Source organism: Bombyx mori, chromosome 21 (genome assembly GCF_030269925.1).
Source record: "Bombyx mori chromosome 21, ASM3026992v2".
Lineage (NCBI taxonomy): Eukaryota > Metazoa > Arthropoda > Insecta > Lepidoptera > Bombycidae > Bombyx > Bombyx mori.
Window position 1 is genome coordinate 10,240,509 of NC_085127.1, and position 21,507 is coordinate 10,262,015.

The 21,507-nt window shown below is 40.0% G+C and overlaps 1 protein-coding gene and 1 long non-coding RNA gene across 4 annotated transcripts; one reads left to right on the forward strand and one right to left on the reverse strand.

The window, feature by feature from the left end:
- Positions 1–180: 180 nt before the first annotated feature.
- LOC119630110 (uncharacterized) lies at positions 181–4,848 on the reverse strand. Its single transcript, XR_005245911.2, has 3 exons — positions 4,718–4,848; positions 4,004–4,106; positions 181–552 (listed from the first exon to the last, which is right to left on the reverse strand). It is a non-coding gene; the product is annotated as an uncharacterized LOC119630110 (long non-coding RNA).
- On the forward strand, positions 4,736–19,821 carry LOC101744138 (uncharacterized). 3 transcript variants are annotated; one of them, XM_038018488.2, is made up of 7 exons: positions 4,736–5,082; positions 7,368–7,469; positions 9,725–10,658; positions 16,666–16,879; positions 17,352–17,681; positions 17,760–18,527; positions 19,255–19,821. In XM_038018488.2, exons 2-7 carry the CDS (start codon positions 7,394–7,396, stop codon positions 19,789–19,791), a joined length of 2,859 nt encoding a protein of 952 aa, XP_037874416.1. In that variant the 5' UTR covers positions 4,736–5,082; positions 7,368–7,393; the 3' UTR covers positions 19,792–19,821. The 3 variants fall into 3 exon arrangements, with proteins under 3 accessions (XP_037874416.1, XP_062530732.1, XP_037874417.1); XM_062674748.1 differs by having other exon boundaries at positions 4,910–5,082; positions 7,368–7,536; positions 9,632–10,658; XM_038018489.2 differs by having other exon boundaries at positions 4,913–5,082; positions 7,368–7,482.
- The last annotated feature ends 1,686 nt before the right edge of the window (positions 19,822–21,507 follow it).

Sequence of the window (21,507 nt, forward strand, 5' to 3'; positions counted from 1 at the left end):
AGAAAGTAACCGCCCTCCACGAGTCATGAGGTCAAGTGTCATTTACCTTGAATACCAAACCTGCAAACGAGAAGACATTAATATTTTTATTCGTACATGATTATTTTCGATATTGTTCGATCTTGGGTGCGGACGATCACAAAACATCCGAAACACTAAATGTTGATAAATAAGATAGTGCTTAAAATTAAATTAAAAGGCTTTGGTGCGGCTTGCGATTTTATTTGTTGGTTGAGAGGCTTGGTGAATTTTGGTTTTCGAGAAATAAAAAACTGTTTTTTCTGTGGCGTATTTTTTCTACAGTTATAATGTTAGGTGTTTAATATTAAAACTTTTCTACATGATTGAAATGGTGTGTTACACGAATCAAGGATTGGGGGGTAAGGGGAACAATATGGACGACCAATCACATTACTACAAATTTACATAATCATCGTCCTCTACTCGTCCACAGAATGATGTCATCACTAATACGAATACGATCTCGAACAGGCTTAGTAGAAAAAAATTTTTTTTTTTAAAAGCTTCCTTGTTAAAAAAATCCTCCTCCATCTGAAGCAAAACATAAACATAGGTACGAAATATGAAAGGCGTTGGAAAAACATAACCTTTGTCATTACGTACTGCACAACACTTCCTCGTTTTGCGAATTCGGGAAACAATTTCAGTCTGATTGCGAGTATAATTCATCAAACACGTGAATTTAATTCCAAAGTCAGCGCTATACACGTGGAGTAAAATAAACTTACATACAAAAATTTAAATTGATAGTCAATTGTTTTTGCGCATTGTCCAAACGATTGAGTATCAATTTAGCAGTCTTATCGGTAGAATTACAGTGAGAATTTATCATTAAATTCAACAGATGTGTATTTACGTATTTTGCGATTGGTTTTTTTGCGTCAATGGATGTAGGGAGGAATTGACCCGGATGTTAAATAGCTATCGGAGTTATTATAAATTATAATATAAATGCCGCCACCCATCTTAAGAGTGATCTAAGTCCCAATTGCATTGTATATCAGTATCCCACCCTTCAAATTTGAGGGCATGAATATTCCGCGTAAATTCTCGGAGTAAATTCGTTTTGATTCCTTTTTTTTTTCTCCTATCTATGCTCATAGCCTTGAGAGGCTATTTCAGCTTCACCCTAACGTTTGTAGGTGAGCTCGCGGGGCTCAACCGGAGTTGCTAACACTGACCCTAGCAAGAGCAGTGCTTCGCAGAATCTACCACCGGATCGGAAACGCGACCCACTGAGAAGATCCGGCGAGAAACTCAGTGGGCTGTGTCTATGGGTTAATTCGCTCGTCGAGCCCTTCGTCGCAAGCGACGGGTTCGACGAGGACGGTGACCGATGCTTGTGGTGCCTAAAACACTGTTAATGGATCAGGAGGATCCGTAATGACGTGCTTTGGGCGACGTCGACGGTTTATCATTCGGTCTACTGGGTCGGGTATGTAGTTTCCAGCGGCCACGATGAGAGGGTTCTCATGTAGTGCCGCCTTCTCAAAATGGCGCAGCGATGCCGACTGTAGATACTTACTAACTGAGTCGAGCTCCAGGTCATCGTGGAGATCCACGTTCCTCAGGAACCATGGTGCTCCGACGGCTATCCTGCAGAATCGGGATTGAATAACCTGAAGGGATTTCAAGTGGGTGCGGGCTACGTGAGCGAACACTACGCTTGCATACGTCATGACGGGGCGTATACAAGTTTTGTAGAGAGTTACCTTATTGCGGAGGGACAGTTTGCTTCGACTACAAAGCATTGGGTAGAGTCGTCCTAGTATAAACGCGGCGCGTTCGCATACCGTTTTTATGTCGAGGGTGACGCCTAGGTATTTCCTTCGAGGTCCACGGTATGGGCTGGCCAAAGAGAGTGATGGGGCAAACGGCGGAGGTGTTTGCGCGCCTATTAAGGAGTGGGATGCTCGAAGTGGTGTTCGGAGGGCGACCCCTTTTGAAAAAAACCGCTGTGCTTTTCGTGGGGTTGATGTCGATTCGCTACTTCCGGAACCACTGTCCCATGGTGGCTACTGCGATCTGGAGTCGCCGATGAAGCAACGACATCTTCCTACACGAGTAGTAGATAGCAGTGTCATCGGCGAAGAGCGCTAGATGGGTCTCCGGAGACCGGGGTATATCATTGATATACAAACTAAATAATAACGGGGAGAGCGCGGAGCCTTGCGGGACTCCGGCAGTCAGTTGACGGGGACGAGAGCGAGTTCCCTCTACTCGATATCGAAACGAACGGTTCGACAAGAAGTCTCGTATGATGAGCACTTGATACAATACTAATCTCATATTTTACCAGCTCAAGCTAAACAACAATAACAAAACATAATATAATCTGTGACTTATAATATGTAACAATGTCCACCTAAGTTCACAATGTTTTTGTAGCATATTAAATAAATAAAAATATCCGGTTTCCTGTTGAGATTCCCGGATAACTATTGTTGAAACCACAATGAGATTTCTCACCAATAGTACCATTGTTTGAGAAAATAAAGCGAGGTGCTAATAAGTAAGAAACGGAAAATACACAATAAGATCAAGAGTCGAAGTTGATAATCCAATGCGAGATACAAGGAAAGAGAAGTGTGAGGAGAAGTAGAATATCGTGGCCCAAACGTCTGCGTCTCAGGATTGGCCCGGACGCCATTTTTTATTTAGAACTCTTCTAATAAAGGTTGAAGTCGCTTTAATGAACGCAGGCCGTCAATAGAAGACAGTAGACAGGGGCAGGGGTAGGTAGGGAGTGCTCTGAGGAATTGTTCGAGATGACATCACACCGCCCGCCACCAGAGTAGAGTTCATCCATACTACCTGGAGCCACTGCGGTCATCCACAGTGCGTTTCCAGAAATATTTTTTGCCATGGAATGAGCTCCCCTCCACGGTGTTTCCCGAGCGCTATGACATGTCCTTCTTCAAACGAGGTTTGTGGAGAGTATTGAGCGGTAGGCAGCGGCTTGGCTTTGCCCCTGGCATTTCTGAAGTCCATGGGCGATGGTAACCACTCACCATCAGGTGGGTCGTATGCTCGTCTGCCTACAAGGGCAATAAAAAAAAAGGTTCCACCACCTGCCTATTTCTGCCGTGAAGCATTAATGCGTTTCGGTTTGATGGGTAGGGCAGCCGTTGTAACCATACTGAGACCTTAGAACTTATATTTCAAGGTAGGTGGCGAATTTACGCTGTAGATGGGCTTCAATAACTACTAAACAACAGGTGGACTGTAAGCTCATCCACCCGTTTTAGTAATAAAAAAAAATCGGTGCTTGAAATAGAATATTTACAGCGAAGCATAATATTGTTTACATAAAATTTAATATTCATACTAAAATATTACAAATGCGAATGTTCGCATATTTGGATGTTTATTACTCAATCAAAAAAGATAGAGCTTACAACCTGGATTAACACATATGATACTTGTACTAATATATAATGGTAAATGATATGACACGACAATGCCACATACATATTATCAACTATGATATATGCGATAATATGTTACATAATTACATAGTCTAGGGACCAAACGCAATGTGTTTCATTCTTTCTGACTAAAAAATTTAAAGCAAGTAAAACCGCAGCGCAAGACTGGTATTTTAACAAACCATATTATTATATATATTTATAATATATCTTATCGGCAGATATCAATACCATTCAAATTTTAAAAGTAAAGTCGCGCTATCTAATCTGTTAAAGAGAACATAAAAATCTTTATGAATCTATGCGTCATTGAATAATTATATTATTTATTCGAGAAGCATTGTAATTGTGTATTTTTTTTAAATTTAATTAGCGTTTTAATTAGTAAAAAACCCCAACATTTTTTTTGACTAATCACGGATTTTGACATACTCAAAAACAAAGATTTGAGTTTTGAACGAAACCAATATTGAATTGCAAATAATACTTATCCATTAGTGTATTTTATCATATTCGTGTTTCTTGAAATAACTATAACGTCAAGCTAAACGCACCTCTGTTCTTTGAAGATCGCTGACTCGATGCGTCTTTCGATTTTAAACACGCTACCAGGCTACGTAGGCGTATTTACGTTGCCCGTAGAGCTTACTGCAGTGGCTAAGGACAGTAAGGACTTAGTCGGCTATTCGACACTGACGGCTATAGAACCCCTCACAAATAACCCTGTGTCTGGAGCTTTAAAAACGGTGAGAACAGAAAAAAGGCTTGGTCCGTGAAACACAATACATAAAACAATCTAGATACGATCACCAGCAATAAAAACCAAGACAAAGTGAATATGTTACAGAAATACAACGCAAAAATATTGATAGAACTAGCTGACTTCATAGTGCCTTCGTAAACTTAGACTTCGTAGTGCCTCAATCGATAAATAAAAAACTTAAACTTTTGTATAATATAAACTTAAAACAAACAAAAGGAATTCGTCCGACAGGTGACACACCAAAGGAAAAACAAAATTGTTATTTTTATTTCATTCCGAGCATTTTCATATTTATCTACCTTTTAAACCTTCTCTGGACTTCCACCAACAATTCAAGATCAAAATTAGCCAAATCGGTCCAGCCGTTGTCGAGTTTTAGTTAGCGAGACTAACGAACAGTAATTCATTTTTATATATATAGATAAAAATTCATCATTGCAACTTTATATGTTAACGACAGTTAGCGCTATTTTATTTATCGTTTTCTAAAAGCCCTTTAACACACCTTGTAAATAAAGTACTTGAACTGTCTGGACGACCGACTTTGAGTGTCGTTTACTAAAAAAACTGGACGTATGTTCGAATATGTATGTACATATTTAACTTCATAACAAGGCAAGATAACATTATTATGTGTAATTAAATCGATAATAGAATAAAACGTATATATAACGATACTTATCGTCAAATTTATCAATTTATCGGTACTTAACCGAGATAATACGTAAATAATTTTGTTTTTTTTTTTTTTTTCAAAGAAAGGAACATTGTTGTGATTTGCTTTGCAGGAAATTCGTGATTTTATTGTGTGCGATTGTGAAATGATATTGAAATAATACTTGATTCAATTTGTGTGGTTATAATTCCTGTGTAAGTAATGCCTACTTTTTTACCTTGCTCGGTTATTGTTTTTTTATGACATCATACAATTCTGGAACTTTTTGGAAGTGGACATTTTTTTAACGAACTGGAATTGGAAACTGTAACTGGAAACTGGAATTCTTTTTGACGAAGCATGTTGCTGATAACTCTATTTCTGTAATCTGACGAAGCATGTTGCGGATAATAAGATGTACTTTTAGGTTATTAAAATAATATTTTGTGTATTAACATTCACTGGTGGTAGGACCTCTTGTGAGTCCGCACGGGTAGGTACCACCACATCGCCTATTTCTACCGTGAAGCAGTAATGCGTTTCGGTTTGAAGGGTGGGGTAGCCGTTTTAACTATACTGAGACCTTAGAACTTATATCTCAAGGTGGGTGGCGCATTTACATTGTAGATGTCTATAGGCTCCAGTAACTAAGCAATAAAAAAGAATAAAAAACTGGAACTACACAGAGTGTTAAATGTCTACAATATGTGTAGTATGTATATAAGTTGATTTGCTGTACGTTTTATTGTTTTATGAAATGAGGAGCAAAATTACGGATCAAATATTGGTATGGTATGCTGTTCATGTTCATTTGCTTTTGCAAGAAAAGTTTTAATATGTACGAATTCAAATCAAATTCATCAGAACAAGAAACTTTTCGTGGCTTAAAGAATAAAGTGCCTAGGGTACACGTCACGCGCTATGCGACTATGCACTGCAAAATCCTACAAGACTAGTCAAATTTTCTAGGAAAAGAAAATATGCATGAACCTAACATGTATCCAGGAACGACTTCCATAATGAAGAAATAGCATTGCATATTAAAAACCAAACTCGCAAAATTTATGGCTAATTACTAGTGGCATTTTTTTTATGATTGAAAGATTACTGGTGGCCCGGAGGCCTTTCCAGCTTCACCAGGACAGATGGGCGAGCAAAGGCTCAGCCAGGAGGGGTGGGATTTGCTAACAACTGCCCGAGCGCCTCCGAAGGAGACCTAACAACTCAAGAGAAATTGCTTCGCGAATGAATCTACAACCGGATCGGAATCGCGACCCACTAAGAAGAACCGGCGAGAAACTCAGCGGGCTGATGCATGGTTAGGTTGCACGTCGACCTCTTTGTCGAGTTCGACGAGTACGGTTACCGGGGTTCCTCAGCCTGCTCCTAGTGTTAGAGCTGAAGGTATCTAATGCAAGAGTTATTGAATCTGATGGATCCGTAAGGACGTGTCTAGGGCGACGACGGTGACTTGCTCCTGCGTGATCAGGATTCGGGGAGTAATCAGCGGCGGCAACAATAAGGCCATTATCATGACGCATTGCCTTATCGAAGTAACGTTCCGATACTGGCTTCATGTGTTTGCGGACCGATTCGAGGCCCAGGTCGTCGTGTAGGTCGATGTTCCTTACGAACCACGGAGCCTCGACGGCTAACCTGCAAAAGTGGGATTGTAGGGATTGGTGGGTGTTTATGTGTGTGCGGGCCGCGTGAGCGAACACCACACTCGCGTAAGTCATGACGGGTCTTATGCAAGTTTTGTAAAGTGTCACCTTGTTCCGAAAGGACATTTTACTCCGCTTACAGATCATGGGATAGAGTCTGCCGAGAATACTAGTTGTATTATAAACCCGCACAAGTAAACACAAACATGCCACGTCGATTGAATCTAGCATAATCCCTCGAGGCTACTAGCAATATCTAGGAAAAAGAAAAAGAAAAAAATTACCGCCGAACAGTCAGTATTCCGGTTCGAAGCATTGAAATATCATTACTTTAGATACATCAAGACCGTATTCTGTAGAGACAACACGCGGTCGTCTTTGATAACGTCTTTGATTAAGCGTATCGTCTTCTCGCATTAAAACTGTATAATCTCAAAACTTACTAATTTTACAGGTGTTTTAAAGGTTCTTACATGTGATATTTTTAATATTAATCATCTTTGCAACATTTTTTTTTTATTGTTTACATTATCTGTCTTTTAAAGTAAGATAAATTATGCATTAGTTTTGTTAATAGTAGTCAAAACATAAGTAAACTAATAAATAAAAACTAAAACTAAACTACGCTCTTTTGACAGTATTTATGAGAAAAATACTGGCGATACCAAATGATTCCGCATATTAACTCAATTTCGAATATTTTTTTTAATTGTACACTTTTAATGCGAAAAGGCGATATGGCTTAATACAACGAAAATAGAATCAACGCACACATTTAAGATAGATATAAGAAAAATTGGAATATTTCAAAATAAGATATTCGTTGAATTTTTCAGATCTAAACAGAAAACAAACATGAAATATGATACCGCACGCACCAAAACCTTTGAACGAGACTCAAGAAGATGATTATGAATTTGAATACGAGAAAACTAAACGTGAGCAAACTTGGTTAATACACACTTTTATTGAACATAACAATATAGCCGGCTGTGTCTGTATGTTGTGTTTTCACGCACACACTATAGAATCGATTTTCACGAAATTCGGTATGGAAATCGTTCGAACCCCGCGAAAGAAATCTTTCATATTAAGACTCAATCCACACCATACAAAGTACAGTTCAAAAGGGCGAAGCTACGAGCGAAAAGCTAATCTGTGAATATCGTTAAAACAAATCAAACTTAATAAAAAAATCTTATTTCTCTATTATCCCGAATTAGCACACAGCATACATAATGTTGTGTGGTTACAGGTTCGGCGATACCTACCTTAGGCTATAAAATCCAGGTCTCAATTATATCGGTTATATATATTAAGCCGGAACGATGTTTGCTTGGCGGCCAAAATAGGCGGAACATTTTTTATTAATTTCCGCTTTCTTAGGCTTGTTTTCTAGGCTTTTTGCTGGTGGTAGAACGTATTCGTACACTTTATCTTATCTTATACCTTTAAACGAGCAATTCTTGTGTATATATATATATATCATCTGAATCTCGGAAACGGCTCCAATGATTTTTGTAAAATTTAGTATACAGGAGATTTCGGAGAGATAAATCGATCGAGCTACGATTTATTTTCAGAAAATGTTTTATTCGTGTTTTCAATAATCAATTTTATCGATAATCAACTTTATGACTCTTCCCGACATCTATTGGCGAATAATAATTCTACGTTTCATAATTGAGAGCAAGACACAATAACACTAAAGCTATTTCAGCAGATGGCGTTGTTAAGCCACCCGAAGCCAATAGTGTTTGGTTTAAGGTTAGACCAAGAAAATGAATTGTTTATTTATATTATTTGTGTCTTTTTAACTCACTTGTTCACTTAAAAATGCCTAAAGGATCTTCGAATATTTCATCATTTTACCAATATGTAATTCGTATTTAAATATAATTTCTAAAAAACACAATTTATCAACAACAACAAAAACCGAGCTAAGCTCGGGCGTCGTCTATACATATTAAATTGGTTATCTTTTCTGCTATCTGAAACGGAATCCTAAATATTCAAACTAGACTACAAAATTACGTAGTCGTGCTTAGAAAAGTTAACTCACTTTGAGCTTAGTGCGAGTTTTTCAATATCTCGATAGCGTAATAGTTAACCCAAATTTGTATGCAGTTGGAACGTTTGCCTACGTTTGGCGCTAGGGGCACTGTTCCAACTTCATATAAATTTGAGTTAACTTTTACGCTACCGAGAACGTTAAAAAACTCGCACTACACCCTCGGGATACGCCCGCACGGGTGGATAATACAATCCTGTAAATTTCTACGAAGCAGTCATGTCTTTTTTAAGAGCGGTACAGTCCTTAAGCAATCCTATACACATTCAAGTTACGATAATTTGGTAACCACTTACCGTCAAACGGGCAGTGAATTCACTCACGCATCTATGCAATGAAAATTGAAAGTGTGGAATAGAGTGCTTAAATGCGATGATTTGAATGTGTGCTATTATATTTGTATCAGGTGCTAAGAGTGCTAACAACATATATCTACATATTATATGTATATACATATCGACGCTTGAAAGGCAAACGTGATTAAGCGACAACAACTGCTATGTACATAAATGATAGGCAATAACCATATTCGATGCGCAAAAAAAATATATTTCTAAGTCTATTAAAATCATTTCAATCCTACAGCTAGATTCGTTAAAATAGATTTTTTTTCAGGTATTTCAACTTTAAATTAGTCTACTGTAAAGTTCACGCATTGTCGCTTAGTCACGTTTGCCTTTCAAACGTCGATATGTACATTACAGTTTTTATACGTATGTGGTTTAAAATCTGGACTCCCCAATATAAGGTTGGATCTAGTTTTAAAAAACAAAACGGTTTTATCTCCATTGTGATTTTTGTATTTTTCTGGATGTTTCTGACGTTGGAACCATAATTTTTAAGTAAACTTTATACAGAAAGTACCATTCTGAAAACCTTTTCGCATTATTATTTTTTCTAATTATATGTCATAGCACTCATGTAATTTGTGACCAGCTTCTTACTTGTGCCATATAAATTTATAATAGTCATTACAGGCTAGGCAATATAGGCTACAATCAAAGTATCTTGACATGTACTAATTTTCAGATTACCTGTAGTAAATCGTAAATCTACCTCCAGCATCAATTCATAGTAAATTTTCTCTAAAATATATAATGACTTTGTACTGTGTTGTTTCAGAGATCAGATGGTACGATAAAATTTTGCTAAACAGACCAATTAAAGTGATATTAATTTCGTTGGTAGTAGCCGTTGTTGCTCCAGTTTTGATCTACCGATTCCTATTCTTCACCAGCATTGATTTACCTCCCGCAGATGGTTTTTCATTTGGCTCCTGTCTCGTAGCCAGAACTTTAAGACTGCCGTGCGGCTATGCTAATGTGAACTCCGAGCAATGCCATCCACATTGCTGCTATGACTTTAGAAGCAAAACTTGCTTCCATAGATTCCCATCAAGGTTCTCCTACGTCATGGATCGAGTGTGGGACGAAGACGTCGTCTTATCAGCCAGAGTAGCGACCATTCCGTTCTCGTTTCAGAATAGCTTACCAAGAATCAAACTGTCAATTGACGAGGTATCCAAAAGTCATTTATCGTTAAACTTTTACAATCCAGCATTAGTCGAAATACCTCACGGTAACAGATTGGAAGAAAAGAATTACTTTTACGATGTAGCTTCACCAGAATTGAACGTGGTAGTAAATTCTACTGAAAGAATGATTTTCAATACGAACAGAGGTCCTCTTGTTGCATCACAAAACATATGGGAGCTAACATTTTGGTTGACAAATGAATCTATGTACGGCCTGGGCGAAATACCATTGGAAAAAACAACTAAAGTTCTTTACAATCATAACGGCGGAATCAGTGGGATTCCATTAATTTTCGCAAAGTCAGGTCATAGTTACCACGGGATATTGATCGAGGCAGTAGCACCCACTGTTATAACAATTCGAAAAGAAAACCAAATCGTACTCCGGAGTATAACAAGTTTGGGAGTGAAATTACATTTGTTTGTGGGTCCGAAGCCTGCGGACATAATGCGAGATGTAAGGAATTTACTCGGAGTAAATAAACGAATGGAGTATTGGATGTTCGGAGCCCATATCTGCAGGTGAGTTTTTATACTTTAAAATATATTTACTGATGGTACGTCTTGTGAGCTTGCACGGGTAGGTATCACCACTACCGCCCTTTTTTTCCGTGAAGCAGTAATGCGTTTCGGTTTGAAGGGTGGGGAAGTCGTTGTGTAAAACCGAGACCTCATGTCTCAAAGTGGATAGCGCCATTAACGTTGTTGATGTCTATGGACTCCGGTATCCACTTAACATCAGGTAGGCAGAGAGCTCGTCCCCCCAATCATTAAAAACAAAACATATTATTATATCCAGATTTCATAGTACAAAAACAAATATTTTAAACCAAATACTACGGAAATACCGATTTCAAGAATGATAACGAAAAGTAATTCCTAAAGCAACAACGGCTAATGCAATAATCGTCAGGTTTTAATTAAAAAAAACAAAGAGCATCGATTATTTATTTCGAGTAATACATTCAAAGATTCACACCAGATGAAAGAAATTAATGAATTAATTTATGCAATGCTTATGAACTGAAACTAAAAGGAGATAAAAATAACTTTGGGCAGTTCTTGAAAAGTGAGCTTCGTAAAGGTCCGTATCTACGTTAAAGATTGAATTTCAAAGAAACTAGAAAGGTTATTTATCTTGTTTTCTCTTAATCGTACAAAATATAACCGAAAATATCCCAATTTTAATATAAGCCATTGAACGTAAATACGTTTTACAAACATAATTCTGATTAGCTTCGTACTCTGTATTTTTCTAGAACGTGCCAATAGAAGTCTAAAAAATAGAGACTTAATTTATCAACTTTAAAGGCACATCTCAACTTAACTCAAGCTTAATAAATATGTTCATTATCTTGGTATGGTCATGTGTAACATTTGCTTTCATGGACTAGACTTTATCTTTCATAGTTTTGATACATAAAGTATAACTTATTTTTAGCAGAGCAGACGGATCAATCTTATATGTTGCCGCCCTAAACACGTATCTCGTAATAACTCTTGTATTAAACGCCTTCAGCTCTAAAACCTTAGGAGCAGGCTTAGAGACTCTAGTCTCTAGTAGACTCTAGTACTCGTTGAACTCTGTAAAAATTTCGACAGGCAACCTAACCCATATACATCATCAGCCCGCTGAGTTGCCCGCTGATTTTCTCGCTGAATCTTCTCAGGGAGCGGCGATTCCGATACGGTAGTAAATTCATTCGCGAAGCAGTTTCCATTGAATTATTAGGTCTCCTCCGGAGGCTCTCGAGCAGCTGTTATCAAATCCCTTCCCTCCTGACTCAGCCTTTGCTCGCACACCTGTCCTGGTGAAACTAGAAAAGCCTTCAGGCCACATAAGATCATCAGGACATTTTTGAAGTCGTCGTGGCTTAACGGATAAGACGTCCGTCGCATTCGTGTAGAGCAGTCTTTCTCAAAGTGGGCGATAACGCCCCCTTGGGGGCGTTTGAAACCTAGAGGGGGGCGTTAAGGGGCCCAGGAAAAAATGGGGGGCGTTGATGTGGGTTAGGGGGGCGCTGTAAAATTTTTAATTTCATTTACTTTATAGTATTTTAAATTTCACTAAAATTAAAACTCACCTACTACACAATAACGAATAATTAGCTTATATTTCTACCCTGTATGATGTTATAAAAACTTAAAATATTTAACATAGATTTCGTAGGATAGCCCACACACCGTACGCAATCAAGTTGTAACAAGTTTCTGCGGAACATGATCGATGATAGTTAAAAAATTAGAGCAATTTTACCTTAATTACATTGCACCAGAAATTATTTTAAACATTAGAAAAAAACTACCATGCAGAGTTTTAAAATATTACACATACGTAAACTAACACAAATTGAGGTTTTCTTTATTTTCTTTCTTGTTTTTAACATAAGGGCATTTTACAGCATTTTCTTAGCATTTTATGAGAAATTACTGATGTAAGAATCATAATTTTTATATAAAATGGAAATGCGTATATAATTATTGTTTAAAACTTGTCTTAGATTATTATTTTTTACAATTTACCCATTACCTTCCAATGGCAAATAGTATAGTAAGCCTAAACAGCTAACTTATTGTAAACATTGTTTACTATTTTATTTTTATATAATAATAGGTTGGGGAAAAAGTTTCTTCGTATTTTTTAAGAAAATTCACAACCTTTTTTAATATAGTTTATTCACATTTAACTAAAGTACGTCGGTACCATTTTGTTCGGTAACTTTTTGTCATCCTGTAGGTAGGGACATGATCCCATTGTTATAGAAATTTTAGGGCTTCTGATCAAAATACTGCGACAATTGGTTTTGGCAGTCCTCTCGTGATGTTAACCTGACACTGCCTAAAGAATTCTGAAGAGACCAAAACAGGTAGAAATCTGAAGATGCAAGGTCAGGACTATACGGCGGATACATTAACACCTTCCAGCCAAGCTCTCTTAATTTTTGCTGAGTGGCTAAATATGTGTGGGGTCTAGCGTTATCGTGATGAAAAACCACACCCCTTCTGTTGATTAATTCCGGCCGCTTTCTCTCAACTTCTTGTTTTAATCTCATCAGTTGTTCGCAGTACAGTTCAGAATCGATGGTCCTGCCTGGTGGTAACAGCTCATAATGTATAACGCCCTTCCAATCCCACCACACACAGCATCACCTTGTTGCGAGTTAGCCTTTGACCACAACCTTTCTCGTACGTTCTTGTCGTACGTGATCCACTTTTCATCACCAGTTATCAGCTTCTTCACAAATGGTTCGGTTTCATTACGTCGTAATAAAGAATCACAAATGAGTACACGGTTCATTAGGTTTCTTTCAGTGAGCTTTTTTGTGTACCCAGTTTTTTTCAAATGCGCCATAACTATTTTGTAGTCAATTGCCAGTTCTTCAGTTACGTCTTAACTACTGATATGCCGATCTTGCCCCACTTTTTCAAAAATGGCATCGATTTTATCCGTAATAGGGCGACCACAGCGAAGTGCGTTTTCGACATCAAAATTTCCGGATTGAAAACGCTGAAACCAAATTTGTGCTACTCTCACAGACACCGCACTAGGTCCATAATATAAACATCACAATTTTTTTTCACGGCTTGCGTTGCTTTTTACCTTTTTTGTAGTAAAATTTTAAAATGTATCGAATATCTTCATTAGATTCACTCATCTTGACAGTACGAAAAATAAATAAAAATCACACATCTTCCTAATTTTAATTTGGAATTATCTTCTTTCGAATTTAAACTTTTAATCATACCAAAACCAGCCAGATACAAATAGTATAGCCAAAAAGATTTTATTACAAGTTCATACATTTTTAAGCTATTGCATAGCTTTTATCGCGGGCTTTGAGCGCGGCGACCGAATCATGAAATTCCGTAACAAAAAAACTTTTTTTTTTTTTTTCGGGTAGAGGGCCGAACCTCCTACGAGGTCCCCACGCAAGAGGGGCGCGCAGGGTATGTGAGACTCAACGGTCTGCATGGTGTTGTGAGCAGACCGCGGGCCCAAGGATTTTAGGACCCACCGCCCCAGCCGACAGAGCCTTCGAGGCGAATCGAAGGCTCTGAAACGTCGGCCGTCTCGGTACGGCAGCCCGTCGGGCCGCCCAGACGGTGCCGCTGGTGTCCTGGAATACCCCGCTGGACCAGAACCAGCCTGCCGGGTCGGGACGCGATACACCGTCGACCGGTCGCTCTATTCACTCCACGGCAGCGCGCTAGAGTGCTGGTAGCGCGCCGCACGGCCTCACCCTCTCAGGTCGTCCCGGGGCCGCGACGTACGGGCGTATTCCCGCCTCCGGCCCCCGGCTCGACGGCGACGGATCGGTGCGGAAAGGGAAGAGCTCTCCCTCTCTCGCTCCGCCGCCTCCTTCTGCGAGATGGTGGACTCGCAGAAGTCGAGCATCGCCTTCCAGGACGCGTCACTGCCGAGCATTGTAGCCACGACGCGCGGCAGTGAGAGGTCCTCTCCTATGACCGCGACGAGGGCGGCGCGTTGCTCGTCGAATCCAGAGCAACGCGCCAGCGTGTGTTCCGCTGTGTCTTCCTCGTCGCGGTCCGCGCAGTGGTGGCACTGCGCCGTCGGTTCCCTTCCGGCTATCTTGAAGAGGTACCGGCCAAAACACCCATGGCTGGTCAACATCTGCGTCAGCCGGAAGGTGAGGCATCCGCGGTCGCGGCCCACCCAGTCCGCGAGGACCGGACGGATCGCCTCGACGGTACGGAGGCCGGCCGACGGGTCCGCCAAGCGGCGAGACCACGCCTCCAGCACGGACCGCTGAGAGTGGAGCCTCCGCGCTCGAACTACACCTTCGCTGGGGCGCCCTTCCCCCCTAGAGCGGAGGTCGCTACGCCACCTGTAATCGGCAGCGAGCGCCTCCGCCTCCAGGTCCCAAGGTGGCGCCCCGGCGAGCAAGCACGCCGCCTCGAAGGAGACGGTGCGGTATCCTCGGATCGCCCTGACCGCGATCGCACGCTGCGGACGTCGCAGAGCCGCGACGTTCTTGCGGGTCAGGGTGCGGCACCATACGGGAGCCCCGTATAGTGCCATCGACCGCACCATCCCCATGTAGAGGCGGCGCGCCACCTGATCGGGACCCCCGACGTTTGGAAGCAGCTGGCTCAGAGAGCCGGCCGTCGCCATCAGTCGAGGGCCGAACTTCTCAAAGTGAGCGCGGAAGTTCCACCGACTATCCAGTTCGAGGCCGAGGTACCGAAGACCGGTCACCCTGACCCCCACGCGGACGCCTCCGATCACGAGGTGGGCACCCAGAGGCGGCGCTCGTCCCGGCCCGTGAAACAACAGGGCCTGGGTTTTGTCGAGCGCCACCTCGAGCCCCAACCGTCGGATCCTTGTGACGACGTGTGCCACGCCTGCGCACGCCAGACGGGCAGACTCCCGGTAGTCCCTCCCCGGAGCCACGACCAAAGTGTCGTCTGCGTAACAAATTACGCTGAGTCCGGGGAGGGGACCCCGTACGACGCCCCGCAGGACTCCTGAGCATTTTCCTCCAGCACCACATCTCAAACGCGTCGATGCGTTGGCGGTCGGCTTTCTTGAGGGTCCAAGTCTCTGCGCCATAGAGAAAAATGGAAAAGACGAGGGAGGTGACGAGCTGCTTTTTGGTATTACCCGAGGTGTTTCTATCAGCCTAAACACGGTCCATTTGGGACATAGCTCTATTTGCCATACTGATTCGCCTTCTGAGGTCCTTTTCGGAGGATCCATTACTAGCTATGACGGAGCCCAGATAAATGAAATCCTCTACGACTTCCAGGTTTAGCTTATTCGTAGTTTAATAAGTTATTATTGTTAGTAGTATTATTTACTAGTCGAAATATAAATTTTTAATTATCTTATGATGAGAATCTTATATTAATGAGAAAGATATCCAACAAAAATAGTTTCGTTCTAATAAATTAGCATAGTAACAGTACAGTGAACTAGCAATTTATTTTGGTAATTCTGAATTTAAGCAAACATATTAATGAGAAGAATGCATTTTTACTTTGCAAATTTGTAAATAAACGCTCTGTAGCAATGTACGGACATATAATATGAAGAAACAATAATAGCATCTACAAATATATATGTACTACGTGGTACTACATTTTCTAAAATTAATACAACATTTATTAATAAAATTGTGGTTTTAAAGTTTAAAAAAAAGGGGTGTATAAAAATGGGGGGCGCTGAAAAATAATTGATTTTCAAAGGGGGCGGTAAAAGAAATAAGTTTGATAATCACTGGTGTAGAGCGATGCACCGGTGTTCGAATCTCAGGCGGGTTCCAATTTTTCTAATGAAATACGTACTCAACAAATGTTCACGATTGACTTCCACGGTGAAGGAATAACATCGTGTAATAAAAATGAACTATACTGACATCTTAGAACTTATATCTCAAGTTGGGTGGCGCATTTTCGTTGTAGATGTCTATGAGCTCCAGTAACCACTCAACACCAGGTGGGCTGTGAGTAAGTCCACCCCCATCTATGCAAAAAAGAATTTTTTTTAAATTCCATTTGTATATTTCAGTGAAACGACACCAAACACAGCTCTGACCGTTACCCAGCTCAATAACTTTATAAATACCCTCGGTCGTCAGAACGTGCCCTTCGATAGTCACTGTGGTGTTTCTCCGATCATATGGGATAACGATTGCACTCGTGCGAAAATCACTCTCGTCAACAACGGCGCTCGAGCCGTGAGGAACGCCAGGAAACGTTTTATTCCACACATGAAGCCATACGTGCGTATGTTTGATGTTTTTAAAAAACTGCTACCGAAACGCACCTAACTACAAAAACGGGCGCGATTTTCGGCACATTTTAAGGCTATTTTCTCTCTTCGGTTTGCTGTATCAATTTAAAAAAACGTTTACGTTTTAAAATTAGTTTATTTAAGATATTCCTCTAAAACTAGCACTAGCATATAGGATGCCTAGTTCATTCGGAACGAGTAACACTTTTTACTGGTGGTCGGACCTCTTGTGAGTCCGCACGGGTAGGTACCACCACCCAACCTATTTCTGCCGTGAAGCAGTAATGCGTTTCGGTTTGAAGGGTGGGGCAGGCGTTGTAACTATACTGAGACCTTAGAACTGATATCTCAAGGTGTGCGGCGCATTTACGTCGTAGTTGTCTATGTGCTCCAGTAACCACTTAACACCAGATGGGCTGTGAGCTCGTCCACCTAAACCTAATGAGATTTGTTTTGTTTAGATAATGTATCACGAAGAAATGGAGCAAGAGGAAGAAGAAGAGCCAGATATAGTACTCCCGAGAACAGCCACACGACCCCCTGCCTGTTTCGATGTAAGACCATTTAGAAGTATGATGCTTCAAAGCAATTCTGGTGGCTTCTACAAAGGATTGGTGAAAGATGAAAAAGTAATTTATCCAGATTACAAAAATATTAGTCTAGAATTCATTCAGAAAATGTGGGTGTACAATCTACCAATAGACGGAATGCTATTAGAAGATACATGGCCTTTGGATGAAAGTGATAAAAAAGTCGATAACATGCAGAATTACCTTCCATATTTTAATAAGGTAAATATTACCGTTGTGTACACTAATAACTTTCTTTTAAAATTTGATGATAAACAAATATAAATGCTTTTTTTCCAGTATCTAGAAGCTGCTTTTAACCATACTCCAAAATGGAACGCAACTCGCACGGATGGCAAAATATACATGCATAACCACAATGAATACGGGAACTATTACGTTGATTCTCTAAAAGAAGTTCTAGGAGAAGTTCCCACGTTTACATCCAGTCAATTTTTAAGCGGCAAAATCATAATTAACCGTCAAAATGTCTCCACTACTTGGTCTGGTCTACATCGAGAAATCACAGAAGCAGCCTTGGGAGGTGCATCAGGCAATTGGTTATGGTCGTCTCCGATTTGCGGGGACACCGAGCATTTGGAAATCAACACACACAATAATCTGTGCGTGAAATGGTACATGGCAGCAACTTACATGCCAATGATAAAAATTCATTCCAGGGATGGGGGCAGAGACCCATTATCTTTTGAAGGGACCCATAGGACTTTGATGATAAATGCCATGAGAACAAGAATCAGTTTAGCCCCTTACTTCTACACTGTATTACAGAATGGGCCTCTTCTCAGGCCAATGTTTTTCCAATACCCAGAAATAGATCAGCTAAAGGATACCAGCACACAGTTTAGTGTTGGGAATGACTTGTTAATAGTTCCGAATTTGCAACCATCACAAAGTCACGTACATGTTTGGTTGCCGTCCGAGTCCTGGTATGAGCTATGGAGTGGTTTAAAAATTGAAGGTAACGTAGGAGACGCAGTAACTATGACAACAACAGAATCTGACTTCTTAACTATGGTACGTGCAGGATCTATCATCGTTTTGCAGAAGGTGAGTTTATCCCAAGAGTTATTCCCAATACATGTATCAAAAAGTTTCTAACACCTAGTTAAATATATTAAAAAAAATGAAGAAGACTCGTACAGATATAACCGGGAAACGATATCGAAACAAGTACTCCGGTTAGCCTCAGGCTTAGCCTTCAATCACTCACTCATTGATTAAGTTATTGACATTTTTGTCAATTATTATTTTTTAATTGTCACTTACCAGCTTTGGAATCAATTGTGCATATACGACCCAGTACTCGCGGTGCCATAAACGCATACATAAGTAGAGGTACTAACTCAAGAGAGGTACTAAACTCCGTTGAATAATTAACGACGAAATTAAAACTACGCTGGTGTTGTGGATAATTAAGTTTCACGCAGAGTAATATTTAAATGAAGAATTAAATATATTTTATTGACAGCCAATTCCTTGATTTTCTCTATAAGCTCAGTTAAATCAATTCGGAATATTTTGGTTATTTTTTCACTATTACAAATATTAAAATGGACAAATCCAATCCTTCTAGCACGTCGCTCAATTCATCTTTTTGTATTAAAATAATAAGATTTTCTTTGTTGACACTACGTATAATAAGAAATATCAAACTAACCTTAAATGTATATTGAAGTAAACTTTAAAAACTTTTAAGTCACCTGCGTATGAGTTAAAGCATTCTTAAAGCAACCTCAAGCCATCGTCAACAAATGAAATATTTTTTAATTTACAGGATGTAACACTAACTGCTGTTGATACGCGCCTTCGTTCTCAATATTCTCTTACAATAGCTCTTAAATGTAGCAATGAAACATTAATCGATGAGACAGAAGAGGAAGATGAAGAAGAAGGGGAAGACGAAGAAGAAGAAGGAGAAGACAAAGTAGACGAAGGTGAAGAAACAGTGAGGAAACAACACAGAATGAAACAAAAAGAAGTCATAGAGGAAGAGGCCGATGAAAATGAAGAAGAAAAAAATACAGAAACTGACATAAAATGCCATGCTAAAGGAGAATTGTTTATGTCTGAATCAATGACCATGATTTTTAAGGCCGATGACAAGAGCCTTACAATACAAGCAGAAGGAGAAGATTTTGATATTCTTTGTAAACCGAGTGGTGCATTATGGGCTAATGTTATCAGAGAAATCATTTTATATGGTTTAAATGCAGATTTGAATAATTTTGATAATTTTAAACAAATAAGGACCTCTATAAATTTATGTCAATTGCAAACCGAAACTCAAATTGTATTTTATTACGATGACTAATATAATAAACATGTGTGATTATGAATCTAACTACGATTTTCTTTTCAATTATGATCATCTAATGCTGAAAGTTGTTTGTGAAATGAGAAATGTTGATGAGTTGTTAATTAAAAGCATTAGCGTTATAAGTAATATGTCTTATTGACATGCATTAGTATATAATAGAGTACAAAATGATACTTACATATATTTTTTTAGAAGTTGTTGTTTTTGATCTTTTGCTGAAAGACGTACCGGACAAGGCATAGATAGCATTGTGTGGGTAGTAAACATCAAAAGTATAAATAAACTGACATTACTCACACGTATTCTATTTCATTTCCTATTTCTATCGAGAAAACTGAAGTATGAAACCTATGGAAATGAAACGTCCACAAAAAATGCGTGCCACTGTGACGTCATCTGGCCCCTAAACGTGGCGGTTTTAGTGCTGCCCAGAAGATTTTAATGTTATTAGGTTTTATAGATAAACGTTCTTGACTCATTTTATTTGAAATATTGTTGTTGTTTTTTTTTTTTTTTTTTTATTTTGCCCTTGTAGGCAGACGAGCATACGGCCCACCTGATGGTGAGTGGTTACCGTCGCCCATGGACTTCAGCAATGCCAGGGGCAGAGCCAAGCCGCTGCCTATCGCTTAATACTCTCCACAAGCCTCTTTTAAAGAAGGACATGTCATAGCGCTCGGGAAACACCGTGGAGGGGAGCTCATTCCATAGCCGGATGGTACGTGGCAGAAAAGACCTCTGGAAACGCACTGTCGATGCCCGCAGTGGCTCCAGGTAGTATGGATGAACTCTACTCCGGTGGCGGGCGGTGCGATGGTAAAAACGAGATGCCGGTATCATCTCGAACAATTCCTCAGAGCACTCCCCATGGAACATTCGGTACAAAATACAGAGGGAACCGAAGTCCCTCCGCAGACCCAAAGGTTCCAAACGATCCGCGAGAATGGGATTATCGACGATTCGAACGGCCCTCCTCTGTATGGAGTCAAATGGAAGAAGCTTGTGTTGTGTATTAATTATTTGTAGAATTTATACTTTAATATGAAGTAATTACATATTGCACACAAGCGCACGCATAAGTCTGCGAGCACTTACCGGAGACCAGAAGTATGCCATTGATTTCATGAACAACAGATATCTGTTGAATGCACGAAGACAGGTCAAAGAAGATATTAAAATAGCCCAATATAAAGACTTCGGGTGTGATGGCTTCAGGTTATCTAGTGATAGAGGAAATAGAATCTGCAGTTAGGCTTAATACAAAAACAATACGTTCTCAAAGTGTTCGGAAAATATTGTCGATACTGCGAGTGTGTAAGGTCAGGTCAACTTATCGAGTTCCAGCGGTAGCACCAGACGAACTAGAGAGGGTAGAAGAGAGGTCTGCTCACTCTGCTCCTAACATGCCCCAGTCGTCAGTCTGCAAGCGACCACGGCGCTTGGAACACCTCTTAATCCGACGACCCGTGAAACGTCAGCGTAATGTCGCTACTGGTCAGGATATTAGAGCCAAGTTATAAAATTATTGTATCACCATAGGTCCTCCGGTGAAGGTGTTCAAAGAATTTGTACAAACGTACATACAAAGCTAATGAAAGCATGTTACCAAACTTATAAAGCAAGAGTTTCTGAGTTTCTCACCGGGTCGCGATTCAGATCCCGTGGTAGATTCAGCGAAGCACTTCTCTTAATAGGACTAGGTTTAGAAAA

Bases quoted from the DNA above. Each gene is read 5' to 3' on its own strand.
- LOC101744138 (XM_038018488.2), top strand. From the start codon at position 7,394: ATGATACCGCACGCACCAAAACCTTTGAACGAGACTCAAGAAGATGAT. The intron at 10,659-16,665 runs GTGAGTTTTTAT...TGTATATTTCAG, and splicing joins TTCGGAGCCCATATCTGCAG to TGAAACGACACCAAACACAG. The intron at 18,528-19,254 runs GTGAGTTTATCC...TTTAATTTACAG, and splicing joins CTATCATCGTTTTGCAGAAG to GATGTAACACTAACTGCTGT.